Consider the following 17,606-nt stretch of genomic DNA (forward strand, 5'->3'; position numbering starts at 1 on the left):
TACATGAACCCACACACAATTTCCAGTCAGCAGGGACCATGAACCACATCTTTATTGTACCTTTGTTTCTTTCTTTGCATTCATGCATAGTAGAGTTGGCAGGAATATATATGAATAGAGATTCACAGAGCAGATAATGTAAAGGAACAGTTTACACAAAGTAACATAATTTACAGACAACAGAATTTGATAAGAATAGTCAGAATTTTTAGCTTTATTCAGTGGGTCAATGATACCCTAAAAGCCAAAATCAAAATCAGTCCTCATTGGGACCAATTCATAAATTGCTGCACTACACCAAGAATCTGCTGCCCAGGCCACTGAGACACCACTTACAAAGACAAAAGTAAATTTTTCATAATAAATCTCATGCACACATACCATCAAGTCTTTCAATCCCCTTAAGAAAAGATTTGTTCAAGTAAAAACTCAAGACTTGAGGTTTACAAACATAAAAGAAATCTCCATGGAAAGGAAGCAAATGCCTATGGTAGCTTATTGATGAAAAAGCCCATTTCAAACCAATCTATGGAAATTTTTCAAGCAGATTAATTTAGGAGATCAGTAACACTCTTTAAAGTAATTAAGACCCCAGTAAGCTTTCCTTGTAAAAACATGGGAAAAAATGAATCTGTGAAGGAATGACCAGCAGTTCAATTTGAACCCTGTTTAAAGACAGAGCAAGAAGTAAGGTAGGGAGTATTTTGAACTTACACTGCCAAATTTGCTTAGATGAAAGGAAATTATGACAGGGAATAGTATTTATAAAACTCTTTAGCTTTTAATAGCATCCTTTTTGGCATACCTATCTGGTCACACATTCTTTTTTCATGTGCAAGTTAATAGTTTGTACACATGCTTTTTATATCGAAGGACCATAATTTCAATACTTTTTTTACTATTCATGGCTGCATATTTTTGCATTTTAACTGAAATATACTCAGTATTGTCCATTAATGCTCCTATCTGATGCTCTTCTAAAGGCTAGCTCTGTGAGCAATTAAAGCAACAGGAAAGAACCAGAAATTCAATGAATCAGAAATTCAGCTCACATTAGCATAGATATACAGAATGTGAAGTCATTGAACAACATAACAAATAGTAAAATCATCTCCCCAACAAGTCCTCTAATTTTTTTGTAATTTTTGGTAGTGGAGAAGACCACTGGAGACTTAAAAAAGGAGATCTTTGCAAAAAATATAAACCAACTCTCAGAGAGACAGAAGTGCCACCTCTCAGGTTTAGCAAGGTGTTTAGCAACCACCCAAAAACTTTTGTAACCAGGGCATAAAATGGAGAGATGCAGCTGAAAAAAAAAGCTGCAAAGTTCCAAAGTATCAGCAGGAATCTGAAATGAGACTGGTGCTAGAAGATCTTGGGATTTTTGATACTCAGTACTACTGACCAGAATGGCAAGCATGAAACCAAAGTTTGCGTAAGACAATAAAAAGCCAAAGAGTGGAATAATACAATTTCACACATATGGAATACCGCATGAAGCACAACATGCCAGCTACGTGATAACACATACAGAGGAGGAGTGACTGAATTCCCCACAGGCAAAAATTTAAAAGCCTCTAGCAAAACATGTCCTTGACAAAAATTCAGCAAGTCAGATCTACCAAAACCTATCACATTAGGGTAGTTAAAACTCGTTTCTAATACACTGCATTTTTCAGAAGTGTTGTAAACAGTGAAATTTTGATCCTTGGTTTTGAGTCAAAAATTCTGTTTCAACTTACAGTCCCACAAATAGATGCAAAATTTTAAATATATACTTACATATTTTCACCTATATACATTCTAATTACATTTATACCTATTCCAATTAGTTTGGCCTGTGACTCCTCTCATCTTTGAAACTCTTTATACTGAATAAACCTTGGTAGATGTTTGTGAACAGAAATACACCCAAACTCCAAGCTATTGTCTAGGAGAGATGGAAAGATCAGGAGAGATTAAGGGGTTTTTTTAAACAATCAGCAAAAATGTTTTTTCAGCAGCTCATGGGAAGATGAGTCTGATCAGACTTGAAAACCATCAAGGACAGTGTCACCCACCTATTCCTTTTCTGGACTCCATTAGACTATATATAAAATATGACTGGCTCCAAAGAACTGTCAGCTAATTGAGACATTCCTCCTTCTGCCTGAGATCTCTAAGCAAGTTGCTAACTAGTGCTGTAAGTAAACCTGCTACATGCATGTACAGTGGGACACTGCCCCAGACATGCTACTAGACTGAACTATCCAGCTACAGTACAGCAGGTTGAAGAAAACTACTCTTTTTTTCCTTCCCATTTCTCCCAAACAATGGAAAGCTTTCTCTTTAAAAGTTATGAATTAGAATTGCTTTGCTGATGATAAGCTCTGGCTTTTGTTGAGCAAACCATAAGCCCGGAGTTCCTGCATTTTGCTCCAGACACAATCCCTGGAGACTTGTTCTGTTCTTGCTTCTGCAGCAGTCACTGTTCCTGCTGCTAGTGTAATTCCCACAGCTTCAGCGTCTCGCAAAATGCCAGTTTTGGAACTGGCTGGAATCCAATAGCTGACACCTTGCACATGGGTTTGCTACAAACAGTGCTGATGCTAAAAGGGTCTTATGTCCTGTTCAGAGGCTTCAATTTCTGTGTGTTGAATTGCACTTCTCTCCCTTAACTGTGAATGGAAAATGTTTTCAACATTTAAGAAAATCAGCCTGAGGGATCAATAATGTTGTTTAATAAAAATGCCAATTTAGTATTTTTTCCAAGTGCTGTTCTTTTTTTCATCTGCTTTGACACTAGATTTTTGCAAGGCACTGAGCCCTTTGCTTCATTCCTTAAGTTTTCTTCTCTTAAAAGTGCTTACACTGTGCTGAGAGCTGGACACAGCAAAGTTGTGGCCCTCAGCTACTACTGGCTTCATTCAATTGATGCAGCTCTATTTAACCTGCCTCAAGAGGACAAATCCCTCTTGGAGAGGGCCAAGGCTGTGACCCCTGTGCAAAATTACTTGCTTCAATCTGCACTGCACACTAATTCCAAAATAGAGAAGCTGGTCAATTGTGCAAACACGGCTTAATATCCTTTAAAGTCCTTTTTTGCAATGGTGATATTTTCTTAGAAGATACTATGATCTTCCTCCTGTTAAAAATGCAATGTGTGCATTTGTAGCTCTTATCCATTGCAATATTTTTTTTACTGCTGTCAATTACTGTTTGGATTATTAATCTCTTGGGTCCCACATGGAACTGTTCAAGAGGTGAATTCAATGTACCAAAGAGCTTCTCAGCGGAAAACTTAATATTGGTGCATACTGAGAGAACTTGTGATGCAGCCACTTGGAAATGAAGTAAATTAAACCAAAGCAAATATAAATTCTGTCCCTTGTGCTCTCTATGGGTACCAATTCTAGAGAGATCTGAGACTTCCCCACTGATTCAGCTCTTCTTTTGTGAGTTTGGAGGTTACTGCTTCCACATTCAAGATCCCCAAAATTTGAAATATCTCTTACATTAGAAAATTCTTAAATCAAAGGCAAACTATCAGTCATTTAGAGTAGCAATGATGTGTCTTTTTGTCTCTCTGACAGTCATACTTGTGTAATACACTTCACAGCAGTCAAAATAATAGTAAGTACCACTTTGACTCTTTCAATCCAAAATCTGCAATCACAAAATAACAAATTTAACAAACAAAAGGTAAAACTCTCAAAAGTTTCAAGCTACATCCACCCATATAATTAAAATGAGCTCACAGGCAGTGAAAAAAACAGCACACTCACTGAATTAATAACCAGTCCCATGAACATCTGCATATTTTATGAGTTGCAGATGTGTATTTATACTTTAAACATAGCCACATTAAAGTATGACACAGTTTGTCATATATTTGCTGTGTTTTCATGACAAAAACAGCTCTACAGAAACACAGAGAACTTCTTTAAAAGCAATTATAAAAAGCATCTTGAGACATCTTTATGCTATGCATTTTATGATACTGTACATGCAAAATAATGTTTTTATTATAGTTGGGTAACCCATTCAGATAAACACAGCAAGAAAAGCTGGTTTTACTTTTCATCTAAGTGTTTTTAAAAAGATCACTGCAAAAAAATTTTACTTCAAAAACCTGTGTAAAAGCATGGCATAACTTTTAGATGTCATTGAGATTAGCAAAAGTCAAGAAACTGCTTCAGATGCAGTTTAATTCTTAGATGGCTGTTTTAACTTCCAACAGAGTTCTCAAAATAGTGCCCAAATGCCCAGTGCTTGTTGAACAAATTCTGATTTATTGAAGGTAAACATTTACATTGGCTACAATGCTATAGCTGTTACAAAGCTGAATAAAAGAGGCTTAAATAGCAATAGAAAGCAAGTGCAGTAAAAAGTGAATAGAGAAAATATTTGGCCTTAGTGATCTTCTGGCAGTATTTACATTATCTCCATTTTGTTAAATATTTGAGTAACTCTAAGGCACCATAGGCTAAATAGCAGGCTGCAGTATGATTTTTGTGCACAAAATTTAATAAATTTATTTGGAGAAAAAAAGGCTATGGTGTTAAAAGAAACATTGGCATATTTTATGTTTACATAAAACACTGGCTGTTTGTTAAAGTTCAAAGATACAATATATACTAGGTAAGTTCAAAAATTATTTTTAGAACATTAAATTAAATGTCTATGTATAATGAATATTTTACTGACTTTGTGATAAATGATCAACGCAATATTTTCAATAGGTTTTTAGCACAGTAGATATGTTCATCTAAAAACTAATCTTTTTTTCCCCTTTACAAAAGCCTTATGCCTAGTACATGTACAAAACCCCAATGCAAAGTGTAATGGGCAGAAATTTACATCCTAGCTATTCTGTGTCAGACTGAAACTTAGCACGAGCATGCAATCAAAATGCTATGGAACAGCAGTTCAAGCTGTCTTATTCCTTCGGCTCTTGTCAGTGGCTGTTGCTGCAGCCAGTGAGCAGGAGTACAACACTCACATGCCAGGACAGACAGAGGAGGCCAGTGCTTTCAGACCAGTTTCCAAACACAAATCAGGAAATTCAAACTCCTGGCGACATCCTTGTGCACTTCACACAGAACAGTGCACACTGAATGACGCTCTGCTTGGAGCAAACTTTCCCGTTTTTATTTATCCCCTTTTATTTATCCCCTTTTATTTATCCCCTTCTGAAGCACATGTCACTCCACTCCTGAGTGGAATTTTTTTAAGGAATAAATTCATCTGACTGTACTCAAGATCCTTTCTGGACAACTTCAGGTGCTTCACAGTATCCTAACTGCTCTACAAGCAACAGACCTTGCTCGGTTTACTCAACAGGCTCATCCTTTACCTTGAGGTGGTATTTGTAATGAAGAAATTGCACAGACACCAGATTAACACCTGAATTTTGCAAATAAAACACCACAGGATGCTGTGTGCCACAGGAGAGAAGAGAATGGGTGGCCAAGGCCATTCCAGTTGCAGCAGCACTGCCAGCAGAGGCTGCATGGGGTGAGTCATGGCTCATATTCTTTGTATCTCACTTTCATTTCCCAGAGCCAAGAAAAAAATCTGTCTAAATTATTATAATTCTTAAGTAACTAGATACTACTTTTGCATTTGCTTAGGGTTTGGGGTTTTTTTTGTATCTCCTTCTTAACCATGAATCTCTTCATTCAGTTGTTCCCTTTTGGATTTCTTTTACCATTTTGTATTTATCCTTGTAGGAATCAAGCTAATTGTTTTCACAGTAGTAAGTGATTATAAGCAAAGTTTAATTGATCTATGCACAAAGTCTTAATTTGGAGTGACTTTTTATTTTTATTAACAAAGGACAATCTTAGCATAATTCATCAGATGCATTTTTAGTACCAAAAGCTATATGTTAAAATCATTCGGCTTCATTTAGAATTTTTTCAAGGGCTGTAGAAATAAAAATTTAAGCCTAAAAAATTCCACTGTCATTGATTAGTTCCTGCAAAACATTAACCGAAATATTACACAACCTGGCCATTTTATGGTAAGTAATAGGAAGCCAAAGATTTGGTTATCAAAGCAGTGTAGTACTGTTGAAGACAACAGGGCCAGGTTGATTCATATCATAGAGAAAGGTACTTCAAATTGCTTAATTCAGCCCTTGAATGCTCAATATTTGCCTGAATCTCAAGGAAGATTTAAAAGCATTTTCTGAAAGCAATTTCTGAATTCCTTTCACAATATTTAAATACTCAGCAGTATAAATACAGCAATTCATAATTAGGGTGCAACATCAAAGGACTAACACAATTTTTTTGTCAAACCTTTCTACTGTGAGGAGGGCTTGCATTTTGTTGTAGGATGTAGCAAAAAGTTAGAAAGTTATTTACCTATAACTCCCTTGGTTGCTCCATACTGGGTATGGTGACAGCAATGACTTCATGGAAATTTCTATCACGAGAGATGGCAGAGCCTGGGGCTCTACTTGCTTTGATTAAAAGCCATCTTTGGAAAGCTTGCATCTTTTACAGCAGGAGTTACAATGACTGGTCTGTCACTAATATGTGAGCATGGTAAGCGAGGAAGGAAAATGCAAGGACTCTGGGCATAACACAGGGTCCTGCTCTAAGATTTTTATTTTTCATCCCCTGGATTCCATGTTAATGCAAGTTATTTGGAAGCATTTGGCTACATGCAACTGCCACCTTTGCAAAAAACCTCAAAGGAAAATCCTTCAAAGAAAATCTTATCCTCAGGCTTTTTCATTCCAGTTCTTGGTGATAAAGTCTTTTGGCTGTGAGGTTTCCTGTATAAGGAGTAACAGATGCCAAATGAACATACCTCCTTCCCCATATCTTTTGAAAATAATGAGAACTAATACTTTGTTAAATGATCTGAAGATTCAAATTCCCCTGCAAATAATACAAAGCCTTGGAAGTTTCTCATTAATATACTGGCTAATGAAAAATGTGACTGAGTTTCTGGCCAAAGAATTTTGTTCTAGCTCAATTGCTGTTTATGTGTGACACCAGGCTTATGTCTCTGCACTGTAGCCTAGTGACAGCTTTTCAAGTGGCACTGTTGCCCCAAGCACGATGCTGGGGCATGCCTGGACTGCCTCATACTGCTATGGGCTGTGTATCCCCACGCTGCAGCTTGGTTCTGCCAGTCCCTTTTCCTGCCATGCACCACGTGGGACCAGAGCTGCTAACGCCATCTTGTCCCTTCAGAACTACCTTTCTCCCTGAAAGGCTTTGCCCTCTTCAACTGGTTTGTAACCCCTGTGCTTGTCACATTCTACCTTTTGTTCACTATTCTTCTCCCCTCTAAAGTCAGTCACCAAAGTTCTCCCTGAGACAGGCAAAACAGCAAGGCCTCCACACAACTTGGAGTCCTGCTTTCCCCCACACTGTCCCTTGCTGTGGCTCATCCATTTAAAGCAAACCTCCAAGCAGTCTTAAAATTTGGCAGCAATGTATTTTTCTCTTCCCTTTCCTGGGGTTGTACTTATGATGGCACCATGCATGACCAGTATCACAACCCCACAATGCAAACAGAGGTCAAGTCATTAGCTACATTTCAGATTCCTTTCTTCAAGGGTTTAATTTCTGACCCTGCTATAAACTTGAGGGGATGGGGAAGATAACTGTTTACTTGGTTTCTCCAGTTCACTCATTCTCAACTCTCTTTTCTCCTGTTCTTTTTGACAAAAGGCATCCCAGAGTGGTGGACTACCAGCTCATGAAATAATCATAGAACATCTTTGTGGATTTGCTTCCCAGTTCCTTTTTGTTAGGCAAAACAGAATGATTCAGACACATATGGCAGCACCATTACAGAGATGGTCACGCCAGGTTTTCAGCTCCACTTCTGAATTATTTTGACTTTTTGCAGTTACACAACCTATGGCAGTCGTTATGTAGACAGACAAATTTCTGGAAACCTCTTTGCTTCAAGAAGTTAACCTGTGTCCCAACATGAAAGACAACAATTGGAGTAGTTTCTCTAATTTAGAGGTCCACCAAAAGAGAGCCCAAGTCAATAGAACTAACAGCAAAATGGGGATATGCAAACAGAATATGCTTTACAAGTCTGGATATGAACCCAGAAAAATTAACACTAAAGCAAATAAGTGTAGAATGCTAAAATACGTCCCATATATGCTCCTAGGCCAAATACCACTATTAACTTGTAGGGCACTTCAACTGCAGCAAGTAATACAGGAGTGTAGCATGAACTAGAAAGAAGGAATCATCCATTACAGCATATCTAATTCAGTTCCCTTTAAAAGAAACAAACACAGCTGTGCTCTCTTGTGCTGTTATTTGGTGCTTTAGTATCTTTATTATGAAAGTAACATAAGAGAGTTTTCAGTCTGTTTTTGCCTTCTGAGGTGGCTCACAGTAGTTGCACAGATGGGAAAGTTCAACTGCTCTCCATATTCAAGGGTGTGATTGATGCTTCAGGATAGCCACCATGAGGGCTGCCAAAGGCATCCATCAGGGCACAGGGTATGCTTTTTGTCTTGGAGACTGGACCCTTCTCTATCTGTGTTGCCATCGTACTCACTTGGAAAAAACAGTAGTTAATTTAAAAGACAGAGATATTTAAATTGATTTCTTATAGCTTAAAAATTACCTAATAAAACTATTTCACCAAGACTAAAATCAGTAGAATTTTGCATTTGTATATATTTTCTGATGTACCAACAATCAACTCAACCATGTAAAAGCCTTAACTCAGCACATACTTTAAAATATGTGGATAAATTTCATCACAGAGCAATTTCACTGAAGTTAAGATGCAAACATTAAAAAACCTTGTTGATCTAATGAAATTGTAAAATCTAGTATATAAACCCAAAAATTCTAAAAAGAAAATTAACAGCTTTAGGTTTTCCAGGTGTTTCTGAGGCTTGTATAATTAAAAAATGCAACTGAGCTGCTTAATGGGTAAGACAGTGTTCCAGAGAAAATAAAGAAAGATTAACATATACCATCACATTCATTTTGCTTTGTTGCACCCAGTAAATAAAAAATGCATTGTTGTTTTCACCTTTGAGTCTAAATTCTAACTGCATTTGAGTAAAATAAAAAGAATCAAAGACAGCTGCAGGTAACCAATCTCTTCAATTTTACATATTCCAGACAACCTTTTATTGTGTTTTAATACGAGAATATTTTACTTATTGCAAAGTATCCTGCATAATACAGGTGCTCCGCTATAAAATCTTCTCTCTTACTTGTAATTCAGTCATTCTAAATTTAAAATACCAGTATACAGTACTAAAACTTCCAATTGAAGTTTAGTATAAAAATATCAGCACAAAAGTCCTTTTTAATGTCTGTTTATTGTGAGCAACCCAAATGCCTATTTAATTATTAATTGTTTTAGTATAATAATAGACTTTGCACCCCTACAGTTGCTAATTGATATCATCTCAGGTATTTTGATGAGATACGAAATACTAAGTAAGAAAACAGTAAGTATTCAAATGGTTAATTTGCTTAGTGTAGTAATAATAAATTAGTTTTTTGCATCTTCTTCAGTTCAAAATCCAGCTTTGAGACTGAGGAAGGCTTCACATCAATTAAATAAGAGTGGTCCTTTTAACCAGTAGCAGTTTGATTGCCAATGACTCGAAGAATCTCTTTATGAATGTTTGGTTCCTGTGTATTTATACTTGTATCACCCACTTGACCATCTTCATAACTAAAAAAAAAAAGGTACAGAAAATAATATCACATTAGTGTTTTATTAATCTACGTAAAAACATCAAAAAAATCTCATTCTCTGAATGCTTATTCTGTATGTTCACATGTTTCTACTGAGGTGCTCTGCCATGCTTCATCTTTATGCAGATCCTAAACTCTGAAGAGTTTAGGAGGTGGTAAGGCTGCCATTGTCACTAAAACCCTGAGGCTGAATTAGCCACTAGGACCCAAAGGGGACAAATATTAGGTGAAAGGGGGAAATGCTCACAGCACAGACAGGAAGCCTTTAATGAATTCCTCAGCTTAAATACAGACAGCTAAACAAAAATTGTGCTTCACAGTACATGGACAGACTTACTGTAACATGAAGTAATGCAATTGAACAGGAAAAATAATGAACTCTCCGTTCATTTGTATTAATGACATTTACTAAACTTCTGACACTAGCTTATCCATACATTTCTAGCACAAGTAAGTACAGTAAAAGATAAAAAATGAAGGAATATTGAACAGAATTAGGAAGAAATGTCTTTTATCTACTTTAATTACAGCTATTGGAGGAAACATAAGAAAAAGGTCCAGTATGAAGTTGAATGTTAAGAAAAGCTTTGTACTCACACAAAGAAAAATCTTGTACACACGTGATCCGTGTTGGGAACTACCCATATCTCCCCATGTTTGTGCAGATCAGGTGAGGTTATCACTATCAGAGAAAGAACAAATTTCATAGTGATGAAAACATGCCTGGAAAACACTGCTCTAAAAGATTTTGAGTTTTATATATCATAAATGGTCTTTTGGGAATGTGTAGCTTTCCTCTACATGTCTGTGCTGCAGTGCAGATTTTGAATCGGCTGCAAGTACAAGAAGGGAGATGAACTTGATTCTTGTTTCCAAAATATCCTTTTCTGAAAAAATAGATGTTTGGTGTATGGGACAAAGTTGTTAAATTGAATGAAAGCTTAAAAATGCACTTATTAAAACCTGAATTTAAAAAGCCATAGGGCTGTTAAAGATGGTCTGAGACATCTAATCAGCACTTGGAACAGATATTTGTGTTTAGTGATGGTTGATCTGAAACTAAGATGCTTAAGACAAAGCCTGAAATTGCTATACATGGGATGTGCAATACTACCAAATATTTAAAACAAAAGCAATTATGACTCAAGAGGTTCAAAAAGCTTGCCAAAGCTTGCTCTACAGATTTGACGATAGGTTGTTTACCAGCAGAACGAGGACAGCGCAGGAGAGAAAGCTTTCCATTGCTAACTAGAAGCTATTACCATCAATCCACCTTGGAGGATATCTAAATGCATTTGAAGAGCATACTTCTCAACAAGCTGTTGAGCTGTGTGATGAGCAGGTTCATGGAGTGGTGGGTGAAGAACTGGCTGAGGGACGGAGCCCAAAGGGTTGTAGTGATGGGGCAACATCTGGTTGGTGACTGGTCACACCAGTGGTGTCCTCAGGGCTCCATTCCAGGGCCAGTTCTGTATCAGTGCTGGAGGTGAGTGCACCAGTAGCAGGTTTGCTGGTGATCCAGACTGGGAGGTGCTGTGGATTCTTTTGAGGTACAAGAGGGTTGTGCAGAGGGATCTAGATAGACTGGAGCACTGAGAAATCTTAAATGGGGTGAAATTTGTCAAGTCCAAATGGTGGATTGTGCAGCTGGGAAGGAGTGACACCGGGCACAGGGGTGAAGTGGGAGAAGGGTGGCTCAGGGTGGGTGAGCAGTGCCTGGGCAGCCCCGAGGCCAAAGCCCATCCCGGAGCACCGAGCAGAGCACGACCAAAGCCCATCCTGCAGCACTGAGCCAGGCACGGCCAAAGCGCATCCCGGAGCACCAAGCAGGGCATGGCCAAAGCCCATCCTACAGCACCGAGCGGGGCACAGCCAAAGCCCACCTACAGCACCGAGCGGGGCATGGTCAATGCCCATCCCGGAGCACTGAGCGGGGCAGAGCAGAGCCAAAGCCCATCCCACAGCACCAAGCGGGGCACAGCCAAAGCCCATCCCACAGCACTGAGCAGGGCATGGCCAAAGCCCATCCCACAGCACCGAGCAGGGCACAGCCAAAGCCCATCCCAGAGCACTGAGCAGGGCACAGCCAAAGCCCATCCTACAGCACCGAGCAGGGCATGGCCAAAGCCCATCCTACAGCACTGAGCGGGGCACAGCCAAAGCCCATCCTACAGCACCAAGCAGGGCAGAGCCAAAGCCCATGCCAGAGCACCGAGCGGGGCACAGCCAAAGCCCATCCCGGAGCACCAAGCGGGGCAGAGCTAAAGCCCATCCCAGAGCACTGAGCAGGGCACGGCCAAAGCCCATCCTACAGCACCGAGCGGGGCACAGCCAAAGCCCATCCCGGAGTACCGAGCGGGGCACGGTCAAAGCCCATCCCACAGCACTGAGCAGGGCACAGCCAAAGCCCATGCCAGAGCACCGAGCGGGGCAGAGCTGGCCCAGGGAGGGGATGGGCCTCGCCTGGGGCCTGCTGGGCCCTGCAGGTGGAGAAGGATGGGAAGGTCCTTCTGCACATCCTGAGGAGGGAAACAGCAGGTGAGAGGGCTGGAAAACATGTCCTGGACGCTAATGGAGGGGTTTGGCTTGTGTGGTTTGGAGAAAGGGAGGCTGAGGGGCGACCTCACAACTGTGCAGCTTCCTGAGGAGGGCAAGGGCCCAGGGAGGTGCTGAGCTCCTCTCCCTGGTATGCAGTGACAGGATGTGTGGGAATGATTCAAAGCTGTGCTAGCGGAGGTTTAGACTGGACATTTCAAAGCATTTCTTAATTGAGAGGATGGTATGCTGGGTTGGACTGGGGTAGAATTACTTTTCTTCCTAGTGACTGACAGGAGGCAGTTTTTGGATTTGTGCTGAACACAGCATTGATAGTATAGACATGTTTTTGTTATTGCTGAACAGGGCTTACACAGAGCCAGCCAAGGCCTTTTCTGATTCTCATACTGCCACACTCCAGGAAAGCTGGGGATTAATGAGAGGTTGGGAGGTGACACAGCTGGGACAGGTGACCCAAACTGACCAAAGGGACATTCCAGACCATGTGACATCATGCTCAGCATTAAAAGCGAGGGAAAGAAGAAGGAAATGGGAGAGATGGTGTTGGTCTTCCCAAGTAACCTCTACATGTGATGGGGCCAGGCTCTCCTGGAGATGGCTGAACAGCTCTGTTGGAAGCAGTGAATTAATTTCTTGTTTTGCTTTGCTTGCATGCAGGGCTTTTACTTTCCCTATTAACACATCTTTATCTCTTTATCTTTAACACATGAGCTTTCAGGCTTCTACCCTTTGGACTCTCCCCAGCCCTGCTGGGGGAAAGTGAGTGGCTGTGGGGCTTGGATGCTGGCTGGGGTTGAACCGTAACAGCTGGTCAAACTCTGGCTTCCTACAGAGTGGTTGGTGTGCCCAACCTGTCAGTGTTTAAGGGGCATTTAAACAATGCTCTTAATGATATGCCTTTAAGTTTGGGGAACCCTGAATTGGTCAGGATTGGACTTGGGTGACAGTTGTGAGGCACTGATTCTATTTTTAAATACTACATTTTCCACATTCTTAATTTTCACTTTTTAAAACAAACAAATGCTCCAAATGATAGGCAAATTGGGTTAATGTAATTTCTAAGACTAACTCCTAACTACACGTGCACTTCTTACTCAAATGCCACAATTTGTTCTTAAAACCTGCTGGGGTTTCACTAGTTATTAACAGAACAGCCAATTCTTTCAAGAATGACTGTACTCAAGCATTAGATTTAACTTCCCAAAATTTCTGAAGCAAACAAAGAGAACATACTGGTTACCAGATGATCAGTATGCTTGCTTGAACAGCAAAAAATTGTTCGGAAATTCTATATAAAAGGTGTTTTTTCCTGACTTTCATGTGTTTAAGGTGTTTGTCAAGAGCGTGCAAGAAGTCAGTGCTTCAAATAAAGGACATGACTTTGGTTTTTTTGATGGTTTAGGAAGAGGATCACATTTGAAACACAGACCAGATGATCAGTCACTATATGTATGTGATATTCCATGACAATTCAGCATCTGCTACACGTTCTGTTCAAAGAGGGGAAATGTCCTTACTGGAGCATAAAGGTCAGCTGCTGAGCAGGTACTCCTACACCTACCAGTGGTTTCTTACCTAAACAACCAACTAAAGCTCCCACTGATTTGCAGCCTGTAACCTTTGCATCCTGTGGCCGTGACTAAAGCACCTTCACAAGGGCTTTCAGCTTACCTTCACATAAGGCTATGCATTTTAAGTTACGGCTTTGCAAAAATTGGGACTGCTGTCCTTTCTTCTGGGACTGAGATGTAAAAAAGTGAGAAAATAGAATTAGCACAGTAAACCAAATAGAGACAAAAAGCAACAAAAGAGACAGCTGCTATTTTCAGTGATTTATTAATGAAAAAAGGTAGAGGCAGTTTTTCTAAAATGTCTCTATTTTATTTCTAAATGTAATAGAATTTATAAAAAAACCCCTATTACTTATTTGCATTATTGTAGGAGATATTTGAACTCCTTTATCCAGAAAAATAATATCCAAAACTGCCTAATTATTGCAAAATTAAAATATTATCAGAAATATGAGTGTTACTGAAAAAGAAATTAATATCAGGGAAAAAAAAAGAAAGAAAAGGTAAATAGTCACTAATTCTTTGGTCACTACCCTGATATTTTATTTTCCTTCCTACTTCTGAGAGCTTCTACTGGGACATGCCAAACTACCTTTAAAGCCAGATTATTCTGTAATTTCTATGTGCTAATCATGGAGACAGATATAAGATAGTTTCTTGAAATTTAGCCCTGTGCACAGATGCTGTGAGTTTGCTTTAGATACAGCAGGATTGTAATGGTTCAACATGTAAAATTTGTGAAAGGAAAAAATTACTTGCTGTAAGTTAAATTATGCTCATTTCCCAGAAATAATCATTCTCAATTTCTTTTGCATCATTGTTCTGGAAGTCTAAAACTCAGAAGGCAGGGGGTTGCTAGGTGCCATAATGCAACCTGTATTTCATCTTCATTCTCTTCCTAAATTCTTCTGCTTGGAAAAGAACGGCACAAGGTCTGCAATATGCCCCGTAAATTTTTACTAGAGCAGTTGAACTGTATTTGATATTTGCAGTCTCTGAAGTTGTTGATTTAATTCAATGCAATAACACTGGTAAATTGCACAAAGGAAATATTACCTCTCTTTCAGCTACTGAATTCCCAATAATAAATCCCACAAGTCTTCCAGAGACAGTTGATGTACCATACCTGTGATGTATTACTGCCCTTACTGCCTGAAGCTGGTTCATCTTTAGCTGACACCTTCTGCTGCTTCTTGTTCATCCCTAGGAATATTTAAAAACATGTAAGATACCCTGGCCTGTAAATACCACAAAAAGCAGAGTTCAGTATGAGAATGGAAGAGGTAGCACAGTGAGAATCACAGTCTGTCTTTTATATGGCACTCAAAAAGCTGGTTAACTCTGTCACAGCACATCACAATATAAATCCTGTAAATTACAGGTACCTCTGCATGTATTGCAAAGACTTTAGCAAAGTCAAGTTAGCATTAAGTAGGTGCAAAAGCAGATAAACCTGAGCTTAAATGCTACTGAATTCAGATCAGGAATATTCTTATGTGGTGACTTAATGGGGTTGTAGGTCAGCATGTGCTCAGTCCACTTTACCCTATTCAGGCTGAAGTAAATTCTGATTACTGTGGGTGGGAAGACAAAAATTATGAGAGAAAGAACTTTAGATATACATCTTTAGCACTTAATGGAACTTTATTAAAAGTCTAATTAATTTGTATGAGTAGGCAATTTAAGTTTTGAAATCCACTTCGGTTTGATCTCCTTATCTACACACAAAATACTAAATTATTAGTCACATTTGATCCAATTCCATCTCAGAAACTGAAACATCTACATTCGTGCCTCAGATTCATTCATATCCCTCACGTTGGTTTATATAAAATTCCTGTTTTGCATGATACTATGGGCTTCCCTGAGTTTCCAGCATCCTGTATTTCACAGAATCATGGAATAGTTTGGGTTGGGAGGGGTCCTGAAAGATCATCTCATTCCAACCCCTCTGCCATGGGTAAGGACACCCATCTTCCGCTAGACCTGGTAGCTCTGAGCCCCATCTAACCTGGCCTTGAACACTTCAATTATTTGGCACTTTACAAATACGACTGAATTATAGCAAAGCCTAACTCTTTGAAGGAATGTGTAGGAACTCCTGCATCAATGTGAATGTGCAGGACTCCTTCATGATTTTTATTGGCAAGGATTACACACTTCAGTGGAACACAAGCCTCCTTTCTGGAGGAGACAGGATGGAAGAGGCAGGCAGAGAGAGGAGCAATAGCACATTGAAGGTGACAAAGCAGTATTGTCCAAAAGGAAAGACACTTTGTTAAATATGGATACTTCAACCAGCACATTTAGTGAGACCTAAGAAGCCTTCGTACTCATGTAATCTCTGACAAGCTAAAAGTACATCTAGACATAATTGATGTTGAAATTCCTCAAATAGTAGCTCAAAAAGCTGAGCTCCTAAAACATGAGCTAGAAACCCTGAATATCAGAGAGCAAACCAAAATTGTCAGAATCATCTACATGCACATGAACACACATTAAACTATATACCTGCACTTTCATGTGTGAGGAAATGGTAAATAGTACACACCTAAAGAAGAAAGCCACCATATTTTAAAATCCCTTTAATTTCCATTGTCCTTTTAATCCATTTAATCCTTTTAATATCCATTGTCTTGTTTTAATATGCTTTTGTTTATTATTTAATTCTTACATGGAAAACTCTGCACAACTGACTTTAGGATTCAATAGTGGAACAAATTATGTTCCTTCTCAGGCTAAAATAAACACACTGAACTGTACTTTCTAATGTAATCTTGACATGGTGATACTTGGGAATACTCTTAAATATACAGTTTTGAACATGTCTATTGATCAATACTTGTTTTGTCAGATAAAGTCATAAAAGATCATGAACTCATGGGTAAAGTTAGATGGAACTTAGGCAGATATTGACAAAAATCACAAAGTTGGATTTCAGCTGAATCATCAAGACCTACTACATATAGCATTTAGTATTAGCTAATATTTACTTCAAGCACAGCTTAAGAATTCTAAGCACATTGAAAAATAAGGACAGTGTTTAACAAGGTAATTTTCTATTTTCTTATTATTTATTAAAAAAATTATCTTTTTGGAATAAATTTAATCATGGTCAACGAAGATTAAATTGAATATAATGTTTTAAACAGCGAGGTTGTAAGAAGAAACAGCAGAATAAGATATGCCCCCATATTTGTCCACCTTTAGAGTGATCTATAAATATCACCTGAGTAACCAAATGATATGCTTGACAATGGACTAAGGTAGATTCCACTTCCAAACATTGCACCATGGAGCTGAAAAAGAGCAGAGTGATTACTTAGCATTAATTTGGTTACCTGGACAAAATAATAATAATTACAGGTCATAGCATGCTTACCCACCCTACTAATTTATTTCGGTTAATTAACAGTGTTCAAAGAAGTGTTTTTAAAAATCATGCCCTGAGTATAAAATTATTTTATATATATATCCTGGAAATCATGTCCAAACAAAAAAACCAGATGCCCACAATTTTACATAAGACTTATACATAAAATTGTGGTTTCTGTTTTTATATCTAATATTACTATGGAGGATGTCTACAAAGAGTGTTTCTATACTTGACCAAATGTGCCCTGGGATGCTCTTCCAAGGTACATGGACTCAGCTCTGGGGAGAGCTGCAAACCACAATGCTAAAATACTCTGCATTAGAGCTCCCCAGTCCCTCTGTAGTGCCTACTTTGCTCTGCAATAGTGGTGTTCTGATGATTCAGTCTGAGAAGTTTGTATTAGATCCC

General features: G+C 38.8%; 1 protein-coding gene across 2 annotated transcripts in view; it reads right to left on the reverse strand.

Annotated features, from left to right (window-relative positions):
• Positions 1-1,977: 1,977 nt before the first annotated feature.
• The window catches only part of PARP8 (poly(ADP-ribose) polymerase family member 8), a 121,416-nt gene continuing 105,787 nt past the window's right edge, over positions 1,978-17,606 (reverse strand). For both annotated transcript variants that reach the window (XM_054281891.1, XM_054281882.1), the window contains 5 exons: positions 17,052-17,121; positions 14,949-15,025; positions 13,923-13,992; positions 10,293-10,377; positions 1,978-9,672 (listed from right to left, as the gene is read on the reverse strand). In XM_054281891.1, the coding sequence (XP_054137866.1) occupies positions 9,570-9,672; positions 10,293-10,377; positions 13,923-13,992; positions 14,949-15,025; positions 17,052-17,121 (405 nt within the window). In that variant the 3' untranslated portion in view covers positions 1,978-9,569. The remainder of the gene's footprint in view (positions 9,673-10,292; positions 10,378-13,922; positions 13,993-14,948; positions 15,026-17,051; positions 17,122-17,606) is intronic.

The sequence above is a fragment of the Melozone crissalis genome, unplaced genomic scaffold (genome assembly GCF_028551555.1).
Source record: "Melozone crissalis strain CALT ecotype California unplaced genomic scaffold, PUWL_Pcris_2 ptg000005l_1, whole genome shotgun sequence".
In the NCBI taxonomy this organism is placed as follows: domain Eukaryota; kingdom Metazoa; phylum Chordata; class Aves; order Passeriformes; family Passerellidae; genus Melozone; species Melozone crissalis.